The sequence below is a fragment of the Polistes dominula genome, unplaced genomic scaffold (genome assembly GCF_049000335.1).
Source record: "Polistes dominula isolate Pdom_NZ unplaced genomic scaffold, Pdom_raw_medaka contig_22, whole genome shotgun sequence".
Taxonomy (NCBI): Eukaryota; Metazoa; Arthropoda; class Insecta; order Hymenoptera; family Vespidae; genus Polistes; species Polistes dominula.
In genome coordinates, this window is record NW_028300966.1 from 3,441,402 (window position 1) to 3,462,284 (window position 20,883).

At 24.3% G+C, this 20,883-nt stretch overlaps 3 protein-coding genes across 18 annotated transcripts in view; 1 reads left to right on the top strand and 2 right to left on the bottom strand.

Annotated features, from left to right (window-relative positions):
• The window catches only part of mtd (TLD domain-containing protein mustard), a 220,719-nt gene that overhangs the window by 101,797 nt on the left and 98,039 nt on the right, over window positions 1-20,883 (bottom strand). For 2 of the 14 annotated variants that reach the window (XM_015315715.2, XM_015315714.2), the window contains exon 1: window positions 6,820-6,995. The exons of the other annotated variants lie outside the window; for them this stretch is intronic. The gene's annotated coding sequence lies outside the window, so the exon portion shown is untranslated. Of the gene's footprint in view, window positions 1-6,819; window positions 6,996-20,883 lie in introns of those variants that run through there. 14 annotated transcript variants of the gene reach the window in all.
• The window catches only part of LOC107063638 (uncharacterized), a 163,537-nt gene that overhangs the window by 38,997 nt on the left and 103,657 nt on the right, over window positions 1-20,883 (top strand). Inside the window, exon 1 of one of the 3 annotated variants that reach the window (XM_089172982.1) lies at window positions 9,582-9,842. The exons of the other annotated variants lie outside the window; for them this stretch is intronic. Within the exon in view, the coding sequence (XP_089029108.1) occupies window positions 9,839-9,842 (4 nt within the window). The 5' untranslated portion in view covers window positions 9,582-9,838. Of the gene's footprint in view, window positions 1-9,581; window positions 9,843-20,883 lie in introns of those variants that run through there. 3 annotated transcript variants of the gene reach the window in all.
• On the bottom strand, window positions 6,930-7,519 carry LOC149032458 (uncharacterized). Its single transcript, XM_089172984.1, has one exon. It carries the CDS (start codon window positions 7,517-7,519, stop codon window positions 7,082-7,084), a length of 438 nt encoding a protein of 145 aa, XP_089029110.1. The 3' UTR covers window positions 6,930-7,081.

Genomic DNA, 20,883 nt, shown 5'->3' on the forward strand with positions numbered 1-20,883 from the left:
ATAAAAAATTTCAAAAATTTCTGCTTAAAAATGAAAATCAATTAATAATAAAAATAATAAAAATAAATATTATAATATTTTTCTCATTATACTAGAAATATTTAAAATCACGGTGAAAAAGAAATGAAATTATTTTTTATTAGAAAAAAAAAAACAAATCCAAATGAGATGAGTTTTCCGGGATTCCAAAAGAAAAGAAAAAGAATTCATTATATTAATAAATTAATCAATAAAAATAATTAATTGTTATTAATTAATTAAGAATTACTGTATTATATTAATTATTTCTTTTCACCAAAAAAAAAAAAGAAAAAAAACTTCAAATGAGATGAATTTTCAGAAATTCCAAAAACAAACAAAAAAACAGAAAAGAATTATTTCTTTTGACAAAATACAAAAAAAAAAAATCCAAATAAGATGAGTTCTGAGATTATAAAAAAAAAAGCAAAAAAAAAAAAAGAAAAGAATTTATTTATGGATATTTAATATGTTATTTCTATGTGTGACACGTTTTACGAATGAAAATAATTCTCGTAATGTATTACGATGCGTTTCTATCGTTTTCTATATTTGTGTGTATGTGGTATATAATATTGCAGATGCACGACTTATTTAAAACTACGTTTTGTTTTATTCAACGCGTACAGCTGTGCCATCATGTCACATGGAACGAATCCTCAGGTTCGTTCGTTCGTTCGTTAGTTCGTTAGTTCGTTCGTTCGTTCGTTAAAGCTTTTGACGTCATCAAGAATTCCACACGTGTTTTCCCTACAAATTAAAAGAACCCCATCTTTGATAATGACGATTGACAATGACGATGACAATGACGATCATCATCTTCCGATTATGGAAAGTCCTATTTTGTAATTGAAACTTTTACTGGCGTTGCTTTTATTTTTTTATTTTTTTACTTTTTTTTTCCTCTTTAATGCAATTATTTCATTCTTATCATTTAATTGGATAATAATTAATTTTTTGTGATAATTGTAGAAAGAAAAACAAAACAGAGTATGAAATAAAAAATAAAAAGAAACAAACTTGATGACAATTGTGTGCGGTCAAATTTTAATGACATTGTAATTTAACGTTTTATTATAAATTCGCATAAATTTTCAATCGGATGTTCAATTCAAAATTATTGCGGTTTAGAAAATCTTCCTTAGAGTTTCTAAACGTACGACGAGGTAATTTATGATAAAGGTTATTATTTTAATTATTATACGTTTTATGTATATATACAACTCGTGACTATATATTTTATTCTATTTTTTTTTTCTATGAAATTTTTAAATATGTTAATTAGATTTTCAATCGTAAATTAAAAACCATTGTCTATGACAAATCTGACAATTAATTGAAAATATTTAATTTTAATATACAGTTAATTTTTTTTTCATTTTATTATTTATTTCATGTGAATAATAATAATAAATAAATAAATAAATATATATATATATATATATATATATATATATATATTAATTATATAAAAAGTTAATAATATTATATATATAATACTATATTAAATTATATTAAATAATATTAAAAATATTATATAGAATAAGTTACTAATGTTAATAATTACAGTATAATTATTAATAATTATATTAATATATTAATACGTTTTATTAATATTTTTATAATACTTATAATATTAATAGATTTATATTATATAATAATATTTTATATATATGTGATATTTTAATATATTAATATTATTAATTAAATTAATGTATTATTCACAATACATATATCAATATATGTATCATCAAACTTTCATGTGTACTGATTTTTGTTTCTGAATATCTTTTGAACGCTTAATTTAATCGCCAAAACGTAAGACACAATTTTTATAGAGCACTTAATTTCCTACAAAAATTTGTATTGTACACTTTTTAATAGTCATTTATTGACGAGTTATAAAATTCATAAACAAAAGTGAAATTTGTCTAAAAATCATCGAATTTAAATCTTCAATATCATTCAAATGGTGAGGTTTACAGAAAAAATATAAGATACCTTTTTTGTAGAGCATTAAATTTCCTACAAAATTCGTCTAAAACATTTTTCTGTACAATCAATAAATAATGAGGTATGAATTGTAATCTATTGGACTGAAAAAAAAATAAAAAATTGCGATGCGGAGGATCTTCCTATTAAAATTAAGAGCTCATATTTGGTGAGAATTTTTTTAAGGTGTCTAGCAACCCATTTTTCCGTGGCACTTGAAAAAAAAAAAAAAAGTCATTTTTTTGACCCACCCTAATATATATTATATTATAAATATAATTATTAATAATACATATATATTGATATAAAAAATGATATATATATATTGATATCTAATTTAAATAAAATAAATTTCTTCATTTCAAAAAAGTGTGTAGCACAGTTCAACATAACCCAATTTCTTATCGCGTCTAGAACAAAAACAAAAAAAAAAAAAATCCTATAACGGTAAGGTTATCTCGTATTTTACTTATGGTAGCGTCAGATAACAGACAATAAGTATCAACAAATTTTCTAATATATCATTGTTATAAAATAAAAATTGAAAAAAGAAAAAGAAAAAGAAAATAAAGATACAAACAAATACAATACACAAAATAAATCCAAAAAGTAAATAAAAAAAAAAATAAATAAAATCCTTAACAAATTCTTAACTCAACACCGACACAAAATAAATGAAAAATAACTTTTCAAACGTTTCAATTATTTTAAATAAAAAAATATTAAAAGTATCAATTTAAAATAGTTTAAATAAATACCTATGTTTACTATGCATATAAATCATCCGAAAAAAGAAATTAAAAAAAAAAAAAAAATACAGATCGTTGTATTTGCCATAACATATCGTTTATTCCCCATAACATATTGAAACGATGAAAAGGAAAAATAAAAACAATAAAAGAATGTAAATTTCTCAATTCCCACGTGTCAGAGTTTATACAGTTTTATCAAACGGCTTATGAGACAATTATATAAGATCAATAACAGTTAGTTGATTCCAGGTGCAACACCTGCGTTCAAGGATCGAACATTTAACATCTGCAATTCATAAACTAAACGTTTTCTAGAACATACAACGTATCAAAATGTGTTTATGACGTTTCCTTATCACCCATAATTCCATTATTTTCTTTCTCTCATCCGCACACAACCACACACACACACACAGATGTGTATATATATAAGTATGTAATGTATAAAACGTGTTAACATGAATTCACCAAATCAGTTAATTTCTTGTTCAATTTTAATATATATATATGTAGACTTATCCATCTCAAATATGAGAACATGATTAAATAAAACATTTGGGTTCAAGGACAAGTTTAAAAATATTTTATCTATTTGTATATTAAATCAAGATAATTAAGGTGTCCGATGTTCGATTAAAAATAATTTCATTATCTAAAGTGTCTATAGTAATTAATAATGCTTACATTAATTTCATTCGCATAATCTTTCTTTCTATTTGTTATATTTATTTTAGAAATTATCCTAATGTCTCTTGTGATGATAATAATAATTAGTATATATATATATATGTATATTTTTATTTTATATAAATTTATATCAATTTATTAATTTTATATATTATAATACATAAATTTATTATATGTTTTTATATATTAAATTTATAAATTTATTACATTTGTGTATATATTAAATGTATAAATTTATTAATTTTATATACTTTAATATATAAATTTATTATATTTAGTTTTATATTAAATTTATAAATTAATTAATTTTATATATTTTAATATATAAATTTATTCTATTTATTTTTATATTAAATTTATATAAATTTATTAAATTTATTTTTATATTTTAATATATAACTATTTATATAAAATAAAAAAAACATATACAGATATATACACATATACTAATTATAAATATATAAATACAACGCATATACTATATTTTCATAATGTTACGTCAATGATGATAAATTAATCAATGATAATAATCATCGTAATCACATGTGTCGAGACAATTATTAACGTCTCAATCGATTCTTTATTTACATTTCTTTATACTAAACTCAACGAACTGTAAATGATTTCTTCTTTTTCTCTTTTTTATTTCTTTTTTATTTTTTTTTTTCATTACTTTTTTATTTCTTCTTTTTTTCTCTTCATTTTCGTTTTCTTCTTTGTAATTAATTTTTTGAATTTATTTTTCAAAATCAAAACAACAATAAAATGATTTTATTTCAAAAATTTGATCGAATAACGTGGACAGGGTTGAAAAGTATTGAACCTAACCTCAAAGTTTTTATTTTCTCAACATAAATTTGACGATCTTTTAAATGTTAATCATTGGCAGATAATTTTGTGATTTTTTTTTCTACTTTAAGAAATTTTTAATATAAAAGATAAAGAGAGACCTATGATAAAAAAAAAGAGAGAGAGAGAGAATAAGAAGGAAAAGAAAAAGGGGGAGAAAAATAAGAAAAATTCCATTTACGAGAAATCTATTTCGTAAATATTGCAAATACGTAACATTTGTTGTTTATTCCATTAGAAAGAAAATTTGTGAAGAAAACAGATTAATTCTCGTTACTTGAGATGCTGGAAATCAGTATTTAACATCTTATATCTTGGTAATAGATACGCGATATTGTAAACAAACGTCATTTTCACCGAAACAATACAAAACACGATTAATTGCTACGTACTTGTGTAAACTTAAAGTTAACTTTGGGAATAATTCAATCGTATAATCGAATTTCAACAATTTTACTTATTCACACGTGTATTTCATTCTGTAAATAATGTAACATTTGTTAACACGATTTATAACACAAGGATAATTGTTTCAAACAAAACAATATTAAAAAGAAAAAACCTTTTTAAAAAAATCAAACATTAATCGTTAGTCTGAAAAATGGGATGATTTTTACATTAAGCTCAGAATTTTTCAACTAACCTACAAATATTGAAAATAATTTCACGTCTATCTTTTGTTTTTTTTCCAAAATCAATATTAAAAAAGAAAAAATTGTTATTCACTCGAATAAAATTATTATTATTACAATTAATTATTATTGTTTTAATGGTTTTTTTTTTTTTTAATAAAATTTAACATAACGAAATAATTAAGTAACAAAATGTGATTACAATGATTTGATTTTTTTTTATTTTTTATATTGCAATAATATTGTTATTTATATTGCAAAAATGATTTATTAAATACAATCGATAGAAACACAATGATCCACCCGATATATAAAAGAAAAAGGGAGAGTAAAAATACACTGGATGATAAACTGACAATACGATACGATTAGTATATTATTATTATTATTATTGTTATTATTATTATTATTAATATTATTGTGATTATAAATGTATATAAATCATAAGAAGAGCAATAACCTTATACGCATAAACATGAATAAGCACCGACGATGAAGTTACGTGTCATAATACACGTGTTGTTTCGAAGTAGTAAGGAAAAAATATGAGAATATAAGATGAATGATTCACACAGATGATACTCTAAACCTCTCTCATGCTTGTTTTCTTCTAAACTAATTAAAAAGTAGAAAGAAAGAAATGAAGAAGGAAAGAACAAAACAAAAAAAATAGAACAAAACGTGCGTAGAAAGTAATAGGAAAAACCAGCAATTTTTTTCTCTTTTTTTTCCCATATAAAATTATTCAAATTCAAAAATATTACTTTAATTTATTTATCTTTTATTTTGTCTGATAATTTTTTTTTTTTTAAATATTATCTTAATAATATTATATTATATTCTTTTATGTAAAAGAATAATATATGTTTATTTTAAAAATAAATTTAAAAATAAATATAGAATAATAAATATAAATAATATTAATTAAATTAAATACAATATTAATATAAATAATTACGTTAATTTATTGATCTTTTATTTCTTTTTTTTTTAAATATTACCTTAATAATATTAAATAAATATAATATAATATATTCTGTTTATATTTTAATTATTAAATTACTGTTACATATATTATAATTATTATTAAGATTTATATATCTTTAAACTAATTTTATGTAAATATCATTTATAGAATTTATGATTTAGAAGATCGTTTTGAATTTAATTATTTACTTTCAAAACCCACGTACATATATATCTCAGGTGAGTTATAATCAATCTTTGACATAGGTAAGATCGTAAAGCCGTTTAATTTTAATTTCCTTTATCCACGTGGTTCCCGTTACTCTTACAACAGCAGTAACCGAACGAGTAAGTTTCTCTTTTGATATTATAAAAAAAAAAACAGATTTCAATGCACTGTACGGTCACGAACACAGTTTTATATTTTCTCTTCTATCTAAAGCACGAAAAGATCGATCGAAAGAGAAATTTTTATGTAATTAATTTTGTTTTTTCTTCTTCTTTTTTTTTCTTTTTTTTAATTATCTAATCCAGTTTTCGTATTATTCGAATAGCTATTAAAAAATCTAAAATACTTTTATATAATATATTTTATAATATCAAATTGAATATAATAATAAATCACATAAAATTTATTATTTCAATTTATTTTGATTCAGTAAATTGTCATAAAATTACTTGCACAAGTAACGTTGAAATTTTAAATGGCGTAATATATAAAAAAAAAAATTGCAAAACTTCGAGGATCCAGTGTTTAATAAGATTAAATATTTAATAATATATTTAATAATTGAGGATTAATAATAAATTTGGGAACAATTCTCCGAACAAAAAAAATCCTAATATTAAAATCGTCTGAATAAAATAAAATAAAGTACATAGAAAACAAACTAATAAACAAAAAATAAAATAAAATAAAATACCTGGAAACTGAATCCGGTACAAATATATTCCACCAAGAAGGTCTCTTTTGTCTTGTTTGAGTATAAAGTGCTTCAGCACTTGCAACTTGTTCCAATGGTGCAGCACCAACAACAGCCTTTTTCCTTTTCCTTTCAGATTTGGATGGTTTATTGGCAAGCGGATGCCACGACTTCCTTCTACCTTTTTTAGCTTCGATCTTAGCAGCTCTTTCCTCTTCCTCATGTTCGAGAACATCGCGTTTTTCTTCAAGAAGATCATCAGTTACGTAAAAAACTGATCCCCTTCTATTGGCGGCGCCACCGTCGCTACTTCTTCTTTATCTTTACCGTAAACGATTTTCAATTGTTTCGCATTTTCTTTTTCATCGAATGTACTTGCACGACGTGCCCTTTGCCATAGACTGTCCCTACGTGCTTTTAAATCTTCGAGTACACTGTACCTTCTACCTTTAGCAGCTGACGCGCCACTTGCTGCTGTTGTAGTAGTACCATCTCTCAAGATGGCCGCCGATTTACTACCACCGGTAAATCGTTCGGCCGTTATTCTTTCAAACGAATATTCATTTTCTTCATCCATCGTCGATGGTATTGAATTAGTTGACGCGTATTTCATCGTTAATTGTTTTTCTTGTTTAACGTTTCTATCCAAATTACAATTTTTCTTATTTAATTCGTCTTTTATGTACATCTCAGTTTCCATACTACGTTCTACTCCAACGAAATGATGAGAACTACTAATCCAAACTAATTTATATTAATATACTTTCTGTATATATATATATATATATATATATATGGATAGAAAAACATGAATACAATAATATCACAACAATAGTCTTTCGATTTCTCTTTATCTTTATCTATCCTAGATAATTCGTTCAAAATTTGTTTTGTTTTAACTAGAAAATATTTTCATATCATAAAAATATTTATCCTCTTCTTCTTCTTTGATGAACAATAAAAAAAACAAGTAAACAACTCGTCAACTAAACGGAAGAACGTTATCATTTCTTTCTTTCTCTTCCTAACCTGTGTGTTTTGTGTTTATGTGTATGTGTGTTCACGAGAGACCGTTAACGTGCCCGTCACGATCAGCGGGGGAGCAAGAAAGAGAAAGAGAGAGATAAATATATTTATATATATATATATATAGATAGATAGAAGGAATACTCGGTGAAAGCGGCACGACCGCCTTTTCACTCTGAACTAACTCGTCCTCTTCCTCTTCTTCCTCTTCTTCTTCTTATTCTTCTTGACTTCGTCTTGTTCAACCAATCGTATTCTTCTATTTAACTATCTTCTTTTAAAATAATAATCACGTATTATTTTCTTCTTCTTCTTCTTATTATTATTATTCTTTAACGATGTATTAAAACCAACGATTTTCTTCAACCAATGTTGTCCACGTATTTGTCGTTCCCTTCCGCATAATTATTTTGTTAATACACAAAACAAAAATATTAATAATAATATTCCTTTACTTTGGCACGCGCGAAATTCTCCCTCTCTCTCCCCTTTTTTTTCTCACACTTAATTGAGAGAGGGGAGGGAGAAAAATTCGTAAACACACGAACTAACGAGATTTTTCTTTTTTATTTATTTTTCTTTTTTTTTGTTTTGTTTTTTTTTTTTTTTTTAAACGCGAAAGTAAAGTTTAATGAAATATTTAAATGATTTGAGTTATAAAAAATGACTGATGTTAATTAAAAAAAAAAAAAAAAAAATTCAGCCCTCACCCGCGGAGGGTTGAACGCACGAACGCTTCCGGTTTTCACTCATCGCTTTTCTCGAAGTTACTTGAAACAACTCTCTCTCTCTCTCTCTCTCTCTCTCTTTCTTTCTTTTTCGTTTTCTCTGTTTCTTTTTGTATTTCTCTCTCTCTCTCTCTCGCTCCTTTTCTCGAAACAGAAATGGAGCCCTGCTTTCTTCGAGGAGACACACTTTCGCGTATGGAAGAATTTAACGTAATAATTTTTTTTTGTCTTCTTCTATTCTTCTTCTTCTTCTTTTTTTAAATTTTTTTTTAATTTTCTTACCAATCGTTAATTCAAATTCACGCACATAGGTAAAGTTGTTCTAAACGATACGATGAACGATTTTATTTAATTACTCCATTTCTTCCTACGTTTGTTTTTCTTTCTTTTTTCCTTTCGTTTTTTATATTAAATTTTCTCACAAAGTATATACAACATATCTATATATATGTATATATATACATAAGAGATAAATTATTGTTTTTCTTTTTTTTTTTTTTATTACATATTTTCCCATTCACGCGCACTAAATCGAAATCAAATTTCGATCACGAATACAATTACGAATTTAATTGTCTCGTTGTTCGCGCGCGTAATAATAACAATAATAATAATAACAAGTAAACATTTTCGATGAACCGAATTATTTTTTATTATTATTTTTTTTTGTCAAAACATTCGTTGTTACCGTTTTAAATATCGAGCATGACGGAACAGTGGAGTGGAGTGGGGGATAGGGGACGAACGAGGGACTAGCGGGGGTGTGCAAATGAGACAAAAAAAAACGGACGTCACGAGAATCGAGTATCGCGAAGACTAAACTCGAGAGAAAGAACCCGCTCGTATTTATACAGCTCGAAGAGAACGAGCAAACTGTCTTTCTCGTTCGCGTCCTCTCATCGCTACGAGTTCCCCCCTTCCTCTTAGCCGTATCCCCTTTCCCCTCAACCCGATCGTCCAGTACACCTTCAGCCCACCCCACCCACCCATATTTTCTACTCACCGTCTCTGTATCCTACCACTACTACTACTATCAAACCCAACCGCACGCCACTGCTATGATCACTGCCAGTAAACTGCATGAGTTAGTGAGTGTGTTGATATGTGTGTGTGTGTGCGTGTGTATGTTTATGTGTGAAAGAGAGAGAATGAGAGTGTACGGGAGACTGCACTGTTGCCAATGTTCGGCCCTTTTACGAGACTGATTGTACGGAAGGAAGGTACAAGTGGTTATATGTGGTGTTGATAAATATTATAAATAATATATGGGTATGTATATATGTATATATGTATGTATGTATTTCGGGTATGCTATAGATTTGTTTAAAGTAAATTTATTTCTTTTCTTTTTCTATTTTTTTTGGAGGGGGAGGGGGGAGCTGGAGAGGGTTACTGTTTAGTAATGTACAATACTGTATGTTGGTTAATATGTATTGTATATTAATATAATTTTTATTTAATTATGTTAAGAATTAAATAAATGTACATTATTTAAATATACATTTATAAATGTATATTATATATATATATATAAATATGAAAAAAATAAATTTTATTAAATTTATTGAATTAGATTATAAATCTTAAATAAATATAAAGATTGAATAAATTTAATTATGTTAATAATTAAATAAATATATATATATATATATATATATATATATATATATATATATATATATATATATACATGGTTAGACTATTTTATTGATATTTTATTGAGATTAATTTAAATGCAATTATAAATAAAATATAAATAAAAATATTAAACATATAAATAAGTTTATATCTTTTTTTAAAATTATGATTTATTTTTCATATATAAAAATAAAAGAAATTTAACAAAATATACTTTACAGTAAAATGTGCATAATATGTTCACATATACGTTGTTAATATATTTATGTGTATGGATTTATGGATAAATGTATTTTTATTTTTTTTTTTTTAATGATTCACAATATTATTAAATTATTTTTATTTGAATTTACAAGTAATCAAATTATATCTGTTCCTATTAATCGCAAGATCAAGTTTCAATTTTTATTTTTATTTTTTTTTCTTGATGATGAATAAAAAAATGAAAAGAAAGTAAACCGAATTCTTACGAAAAACATATGATAGATTGTTTTTATCTAATTAAATAATAAATCCGTAGGTGATTAAATGTCATCGTCGTAGATAATTTCTATTTGTAATAATATTAATCGATGATAGATTATAATGATTATATTTCACGTACGAAATAATAAATTCTTTTTTTCTCTCCGATAAATAGATTCTTATCTTATTGACAGATGGATCTGATAAATATTTTAACATCGATAATCGAAAATGAACAAATTGAAACATCTTATTATAGCCATCAAAATCGTTCAATCAAATTTTACTTCGTATTCGTGATTTTGCATTTAAAAAAACAAAACGAAAAAACAAAAAGAAAAAAATAATGTTTTGTTACTTTTATTACAATGTTCATAAAATAATTTTAATATTTTTCAAATTATCATAAATTTTATATTATCCAAATACGTGAGTACGAAGTATTTAGTTTAATAACACAAAAAATAATTTTAATTCGCATTAATCGAAATACACTTTTATTTTTTATATTAAAAAAAAAAAAATTAATTTTTTGATCGGAGTTCAAAAATTTTCAACCAACTATCGTACATGGAAATTAATTATTTTTATAAAAACAAATAATTTTAATATTAATTAATGTAATATATATGATTTAATATAATTTCATATATTAACATAATGTTAATTAATTTTAATATTTAATTAAACAAAAACATCAAAACAAAAACAAACCAAATTTAATTCGTAGTATTATACAAATAACATGACTATAATCCATGCTTATAAAAAGTGATTAACCCATTAGCTGTCACGATCCCCATTTGGGGATTTTGGAATTTTACGTACACCATTCGGTTTTATGTTGACTGTATGGAAAAATGCCATAATAATAGCTATTTTATATGTATAAAATAATAATCAAAGAAATAAGTAATAGTCTTTTATAGTTTTTGTGTGTGCAACCAGCCTTAATCACAATTGAAGACTTTTGAAAAAATATAAATATTTCTGAAACCAAATATAATTTGGCAGTTAATGCGTTAATATCGTGCGTTTCATTAGATAAAAAAAAAATAGAAATGAAAAAATGAAAAAAATGCAAATAAATTCCATGCAAAACAAAGAAGATTCTTTTATGGTAAATATATAACTGTAAACATCTCAATCTATTTTAAAAAGATAATCTCTCGTGTGTCGTAGGATTAAAGAAGAATATACGTCAAAGTTGTTTAGCCAATTTTTCATCTAACATGTTTATTTTTCCCTTCCCTTTCTTTCCCGTCCCTTTCAATTCCCCATTTGCTTACTTTCTTACTTTCTTTCTTTTTTTCTTTTCTATTTTTATTCTGTAGAATATTAATAACAGACATAAACACAAATATGTTTTTCTCAATTTGCATTATCTTTATAAACCGATGTTTACGAAGATGAAGATGAAGAAGAAAAAGATGACGATGATGATTATAATGAATAAAAAGAAGAAGAAAAAGAACAACAAGAATCAGAATCAGAATAAGAATCAGAATCAGAATAAGAATAAGAATAAGAAGAGAACGCGGAACAACATTCGCATTAAATTGGTGGTTCTTTAGCATCACATGATAAGATATTTGCATTATGTAAAGGAGATTTACGAGATGCCATAAAGTTTCTCTCAAACCTCCCAACCCCCACTCCACCCTTCTTCACCTACTTCACCTCCTTCCCCCCCTTTCTCTATCTTTCTTACTCTTTCTTTCTTGTATGTTAATGAAAATGTTGAATGTGAACGTAAATGTGAATTTGTAAATGTGAATGTGAATGTGCCTATGAATATGAACGTGAATGTAAATGTGAATGTGAACGTGAATGTGAATATGTGAACGTGTATGTGAATGTGTGAACATGAATATGTAAACGTGTATGTGAGTGTAGGAACGTGAACGTAAATGTGAATGTGTGAATGCGTGAATGTGCATGTGAAGTGCCATGTGAATATTGAACGTAATGTGAACGTGAAAATGTGAATGTGAATGTGAATGTATGAATGTGAATGTGTGAATGTGAATGTGTGAATGTGAATGTGAATGTGTGAATGTGTGAATGTGTGAATGTGAATGTGAATGTGTGAATGTGGATATGTGAATGTGAATGTGTGAATGTGAATGTGAATGTGTGAATGTGAATGTGAATGTGAATGTGTGATTGTGAATGTGTGAATGTGAATGTGAATGTGAATGTGTGATTGTAAATGTGAATATGAAAAATTTCATTAGTTGGTAATATTATCACTCGTTTCTCGTTAAATAAATATTTTATACTTCTTATTATTCGTTATCATCTAGTGTATGATACAGATGATTTCTACGTATCTCGAAAACTTGTTGATATCTCTCATTGATAATACCGATAAACTCTGTGTGTCAAGAGGAATCCTAACGAATCTTTTTCTTATTCTTCTTATTCTTCATCTTCTTCTTTCTCTTATTTTTCTTTCTTTCTCTCTCTCTCTCTCTCTCTCTCTCTCGCTTTTTTTTCTTTTACGTTATTACGCGTGTAACAGATTAGTTTTCAAACGAAAATGTAAATAAATGAGCAAGAAAGTTTCCAGAATATTGTCCTTGTAATTGTTTTATTATATAGACAAAGATTAATGATTCAAAAAAGAAAAGAAAAAACGTATAATAAAAATTAATAACAAAATGATTAATCGCATTTGAAAAATTCTTATTATACGTACTTTTTCTATTATTATTATTATTATTATTATTATTATTATTACTGTTCGGAAGGAAGGGAGGAGTGTAAAGGGGAATTTTTTAATTCTTAATTTGTTAAAAAAAAAAAATGAAAATGATTTGTAGAAATTTCGTATTAAACGTGGGGGAATTTCTAACAATTTTTGAATCAGTGTTTGCATGAATGCCATGTTCGATAGGGTTTATATTTTATAAATTTTTTATAAAAATAAGCGTATACATAGTCAAAAGAAAATAACCTGAAATATGTTATCAAAAATTTTGTTTTCAAATACGAGGCACAAAATATACATATACATATGCATATATCAAGAGACAGGTGTCTGTTAGGTGTCTCATAATTTTAGTCATTTTATAAACAAAAATTCTTTCTGGTGAGAAAAAATGTTGTATTATTTCCAAAGCTCGTAACTTTTCAACCTACCCTTGTGTGTTGCTTTTATTTTTTTTCTTCTTCTTTTTATTGTATAACAAAATATTTATTTGTGTGTAATATTTGTTTAATTTAAAAAACAAATCATGCAAAATTGTTACATTTTAAAAGAAAACAAATATTCTAACACACACACGCATATATATATATATATATATATATATATATATATATATATATATATATATAAATATATTTCCAAGGCTTGTTACTTATCAATTCACCCTTGTGTGTTGTTTTTTTCTTCTTTTTTTTTTTTACTGTATAATAAAATGTCTATTTGTATAATATTATATTTTCTGGAATTGACAAAATGTACGATCAATTTCTATCTTTTAAAGTAATTCAAATATTCTAACACATATATACACATATATGTATAAATATTTTTCTAAAGCTCGTAACTTTTTAATCCACCCTTATGTGTTTGTTTTCTGTTCTTCTTTTTACTGTACAATAAAAAAAAAACCAATTGTATAATATTTTCTTAATTTGAAAAAAAAATCATACAAAATATGTTATCTTCTAAAATAATTCAAATATTCTTTATTTCACATTCTAGCATGTACATACATACATACAAACATACATACATACAAACATACATACATACACATACACACCCACACATGTATATACATACACATACAAAAATTTATACATTATTCAACGTAGTAGGAGTAATACTAACACATCCGTTCGATGTATCATCGTCATCGTCGTCTGGCTGGTAAACCGCAACGACGACAATTTTTACATCGAAAAGAAAGAAAGAAAAAAAAAAAAAAAAAGAAGAAAAAAAAAAATGACATTCCATTCTTCTCTTCCTTCCTCCATTCCAACCTTTTTCTTATCTTTCCTACCTTTCTTTTTGTCACTTTCCTTCTTTCTTTCTTTCTTTCTTTCTTTCTTATACACGCGTTTTGTTGCGTCGCGACGCCAGTCGACCTTAACCCGATTTTTTTTTAAACAGCCAACTCCAAACCCCACCCTTTCCCTTTACCTTTCTCCCATCATCACCACCACTTCCATTAAAACCTATACATCACCATCATCTCACCCCTCACTTTCAACATAGTCGGCAATTCTTATATGCTTTTTTTCTCTTCTTTCCTTTTTCTATTTTTTATTTTTGTTTTTTTTTTTTTATTCACCTTCACGTCTGTTTAACCAAAGTGCAATTTCTTCTCCCCCCACTCCTCCTCCTCCTCCTGCCCAATGCAAAGGATACGACGCGCGTGTTTCTTCTTTTCTCTCGTTTTTTACATTTCTCTCATATTTTTCTCTTTGACATTTTTTTTCTAAAAGTAAACGTCTTTATTTTTCCTATATATATTCCCCCCCCCTTTTCAATGTCGTTTTTCTCATTTATTTTGATTTTTATTATTCTTATTTTATTATTTTTCTCTTGATATCTTTCAATATCAGTTATATCATTCGTTATTATCTTTGATAAAAATATAACAACAAAATGTATTGAAACAAATGTTCTGTTTTCTTTTTTTTTTTTTTTTAAATGAGAATATGTTGCAAAAATGTTATTCAACTATTTTTTATATTATTATTATTATTATTATTATTATTATTATTATTATTATTATTATTATTATTATTATTATGATTATTATTATTATTATTATATTTTATCTTAGTGTATTTCTCTTTCACCCTTTTTTTCCACTTTTTTTTTTGCAAAGAACTACTTCTTTATTATATCTTCCTTTTTATTGAAGTTCATTTCTTTTACTTTTTCTTTTGCTTTTTCTTTTTACCTTTTTTTTCTTTCTTTCTTGCACTCAATTGTTATCGTTATTATCGTTGATAGATATATAAAAAAATATATATATATATTAGGGTGGGTCAAAAAAATGACTTATTTTTTTTTTCAAGTGCCACGGAAAAATGGGTTGCTAGACACCTTAAAAAAATTCTCACCAAATATGTGCTCTTAATTTTAATAGAAAGATCCTCCGCATCGCACTTTTTTATTTTTTTCTCAGTCCAATAGAATAAAATTCATACCTCATTATTTATTGATTGTACAAAAAAATGTTCTAAACGAATTTTGTAGGAAATTTAATGCTCTACAAAAAAGGTATCTTATATTTTTTCCGTAAACCTCATTATTTGAATGATATTGAAGATTTAAGTTTGATTATTTTAAGACAAATTTCATTTTTGTTTATGAATTTTATAACTCGACAATAAATGATTATTAAAAAGTGCACAATACAAATTTTTGTAGGAAATAACCTGCTCTATAAAAATGGTGTCTTATGTTTTGTCGATTAAATTAAGCGTTCAAAAGATATTCAGAGACAAACATCAGTACACATGAAAGTTTGATGATGAATATTTTGTTTATATGAAAATGTGTTGCAAAAATGTTATCCAACTATTTTTTAATTGTTATTATTCTTATTATTATATTTTATCTTTGAGTATTTCTCTTTCAACCTTTTGTTTTATTTTTTTTTTTATTTTTTTTAATTTTTTTTTTCTTTCGTTTGCAAAGAACCACTTTTTTTATTGTATCTTTCTTTCCATAGAAGTTCTTCTCTTTTATTTTTTCTATTTTTCTTTCCTTATTCCACTCAATCGTTATCGTTATTATCTTTGAAACGAAATAAAAAAAAAAAAAAGAAGAAAAAGACATATTGTAAATAAATAATCTTCTCTTTGTAGACGAGAACGGGTTGAAAAAGAAATGAAAAGTTTTCAAAGATAATTTCTTTTTTTATTTATTTTTTTTCTCGAGAATATATATATATATATATATATATATATATATATATGTATAAAGCGATGTACTTCATTTAAATATTGTATAGTTGTCGTTCGACAACTTCTAATACTTGTAATTCAATGAAAAATCAATGAAAAGATTATATATATATATATATGTATATTGTTGGTTGACGTTAAATTCTTATCGATATGCTTTACAATTTCTTTGTTGGATTTATGGTTAGAGAAATATCAATTTACATTTAAAAAGAAATGTTTTTTTTTTTTTTAAATACTTCCGTATAGAGGTGAGATATAGTATGCATAGTATTTCACTATGAAGTAAATGTGTAATAAATATTACATTAATCTTTTGAAAACTTTGTAAACTATTTTTATTTAAAATTTTTCATATACACAATTTTATGAGATCAGAGAAATAATTGACCATTTCGTTTTTTATTAGACACACAGTATATAATTATCATCTAAAAAACTATCTAATAAATATATTATTTTCAATGGAAATTTTACATTATACTTTTGAAAAGTTTTTAATTATTTTTATTTAAAATATTTCGTATACAAAATTTAATGGTATCAGAGGAATAGTTGACCATTTGGTTTTTTATAAGACACACAGTATATATTTCTCAGCTAAAAAAATTATTTAATAAATAATTATTTTCAATAGAAATTTTACATTAATCTTTTGAAATTTTTTAAACTATTTTTATTTAAAATATTTCGTATACAAAATTTAATGAGATCAGGAATAATTGAACATTACTTTCCTTACGAGACACTCGGTATATAATTTGATCATTTCGTTTTTTATGAGACGCTCGGTATATAATTATCATCTAAAAAATTTATACCTAATAAATATATTATATTCAATAGAAGTTTTTTAAGCTCACACTCAAACACATCTACACAAAGTATCTCACCATCGAAATAAAAAAAAATTAATAATAAATTTATTTCACTCGATAACAATAAACGAAATAAATTAATCGATAATATCGATGACAGATGTATTAATTAATAATTAAAAGGATAAAAATAAAAACTAACATTTGTCTTCCATTAAAGACCAATTCGTTTATAGATTTCTTACAGTTTGACGTCAGAGAAATCTTTTTCTCATTGTTATTATACATATCGATTTTATTTTATTTGTGTATAATATACAAGTAGAATGTAAAATAGGAGAAATTGGACAAATATTTTATTGAAATCTTCAAACATGAAATTAAATTAAAAATAACATATTAAATGAAACATTAAATAAATCGAGTAACACATATAAAGATAATATATAGTAAATACAGTTAATAAATAAATAAATAAATAAATAATTATTTAACACGTTTCTTTTAACATTGATTCTATTCTTATTCTGTTTTATTCTCTATTTAAGACAAAACAAATTGATATTTCAGAAAAAAAGAAACTAAAAATTATAATACGTATCCTTTTTCAAATAGAAAAAAAAACAAAAAACAAGAAACTAGATTAAGAATAACATATCAAATGAAACATTAAATATAAATGGAACAATATATAAAAGAAAAATATACAAAGATATATACATGAAATAAATAAATAAAACAATAATTGTTTAATGTGTTTCTCTTATCACAGATATTTAATATTTCCATTTTGTTTTATTCGAATAATTATTAAATTCTAAATAATATAACGGAAAAGTTCAGAACATAGATGAGAAAGATATATTTCGAAATTACATAGATACAGTTAGTTCGTTATTCTAATGATCCTATGTAAAATTACATGGAAAATGTTTTCTCTATTTCTCTCTCTCTCTCTCTCTCTCTCTCTCTCTCTCTTTCTCTTTCTGACTCTTTGAACATGCGTATAAAAGCAAACGAAGCTTGCGATATTCGCAAGCAAGCTTCTATATACACGTACACTATTCGTAAAAAGAGAGAGAGAGAGAGAGAGAGAGAGAGAGAAAGAGAAAGAGAGAAAGAGAGAGAAGCTTTAATTGGCTGAATCGAATTAAGAACGAACGGTGTATTTTCATGGTGCAATTCCGTAATTGGCCGCGGACGAATTGACCAATTGTTTGCTCACTATAATACGTCCGTAACTCGTTAACTATGATGGTCACTTTAAATTAGAAAAGGAAATCTAAAAAAAGAATGTCGAATTAACTAAAATAATTCTTGTATCATTTAAATGGCGCCAATTTTTATATTCGTCTAAAAAAAAAAAAAAAAAAAGAAAGAAAAAAAAGAAATGAAAGAAGAAAAAAAAAGCTAATTGTAAATTCGTCAAAAACAAAAAATAGAAAAAAAGTAATAAAAAGAAAAAAAAATAGAACAAGAAAAGCCAATTTTGAAATTGTCAAAAACAAAAAGGAAAAATAATATTCATTCAAATTAATAACAAAAATTGCAAATCGTATTTCATTGTCAACTTTAGATGATAATGATAGTTACAATTATTATTATTAATATATTTACACTATATAATTTATAATTAATGAATATAAAATATTAATTTAATTTTACATAACGTCCTGTGTTATTTCGATACAACACTTTTTATATAATATGTGAAAATAAAGTTTCTGTATAATGAAATTAGATTTAATTTCATTTAAGAAGAAGAAAATGTTTATTATAAGTTTTAATTAATTACTTTTATAAAAGTGTAATAAATATAAAGTTATTATAAAATATATAATACTTCATTCCGAGAATATTAAACATAACCTAAAAAAGAAATAATTTAAAATTTTACTTTTGATCGGAAAAAAAAGTTACTGTATAAAAAAGACTTTGATTTGATTTGATTTGATTTGATTTAAGAAAAAAAATTCTCTTTATAGGTTTTAATTAATTACTTTTATAAAAGTGTAATAAATATAAAGTTATTATAAAATATATAATACTTCATTCCGAGAATATTAAACATAACCTAAAAAAGAAATAATTTAAAATTTTACTTTTGATCGGAAAAAAAGTTACTGTATAAAAAAGACTTTGATTTGATTTGATTTGATTTAAGAAAAAAAATTCTCTTTTTATAGGTTTTAATTAATTACTTTTATAAAAGTGTAATAAAAATAAAGTTATTATAAAATATATAATACTTCATTCCGAGAATATTAAACATAACCTAAAAAAGAAATAATTTAAAATATTACTTTTGATCGGAAAAAAAAGTTACTGTATAAAAAAGACTTTGATTTAATTTGATTTAAAAAAAGGAAAATTCTCATTCTAAGTTTAATATTACTTACTTTTATAAAATAGTTATAAAAATAAAATTATTATAAAATATATAATACTTCATCCGTGGTACTAAATATAACCTAAAAAAAAAAAAAGATAATTTAATAGATTACTTTAGATAGGAAAAAAAAGTTACAATAAACAAAAATAAATTTCATTACAATAAATAAAAATGTAATTGATCAACGAAGAATATCAGATAACGATAATATAATAATAATAATAATAACAATAAAAAAAATTGTTTAAAGTTGAAGTGAGTTAAAGTTACGCAAGTTTTATTTCTTAGAAATAGCAATGTTATGATGACTATAGTTATCATTAGAATCTATAGAAAAGATACTTATGTATGTATCAAGCACTTTTAATACTTCTGTAAGAATACCAGAGTGATTTTACAAAACATAGTGATCGATGAGATAAAGAAATAAAAAAAAAATAAATAAAAAAAATAAATAAATATATATATATATATATATATATATATATAAAACAAAAAAACGTGAAACGTCCAAGTGGCATCGATAATAATAAGTGATCGCAATTATTATAAATACGTGTATGTATGTATGTATATATATGTCTGTGTGAGTGTGCGCTCGTGTGCACGCTTGTTGTGTAACTTATGTAATATAAATGTAACGATTTAGCACCGGTGAAAGTAATCGATCGACAAAAACTTAAAAAGTTTCAACCGTGCTCGAATGCCATTTCATTTTTATCGTTGCGTTGCAATAATTTGATGACTTTCGAAGTTGATAAACTGATATTGTTCAATATTTATCGATATCAATAATTTATATGAAAGTTATATAAATTAATTACAAATATTAATAAATAAAATAAAATATTGAAAAGTAATCAAATAAATAATAAAATAAAATATACATTTTTATATTTTATAAACTAAATTATATTTTATATACATTTCATAGATAGATAGATAAGAAGTTTATTTCAGGTATACCCTTTTAGGGTGTTTACCCCGAATACCCCCCCCCTCCTACATGTATATACATTTCATATATTTTTAATTTAATTATTATATAATAATTATTTAT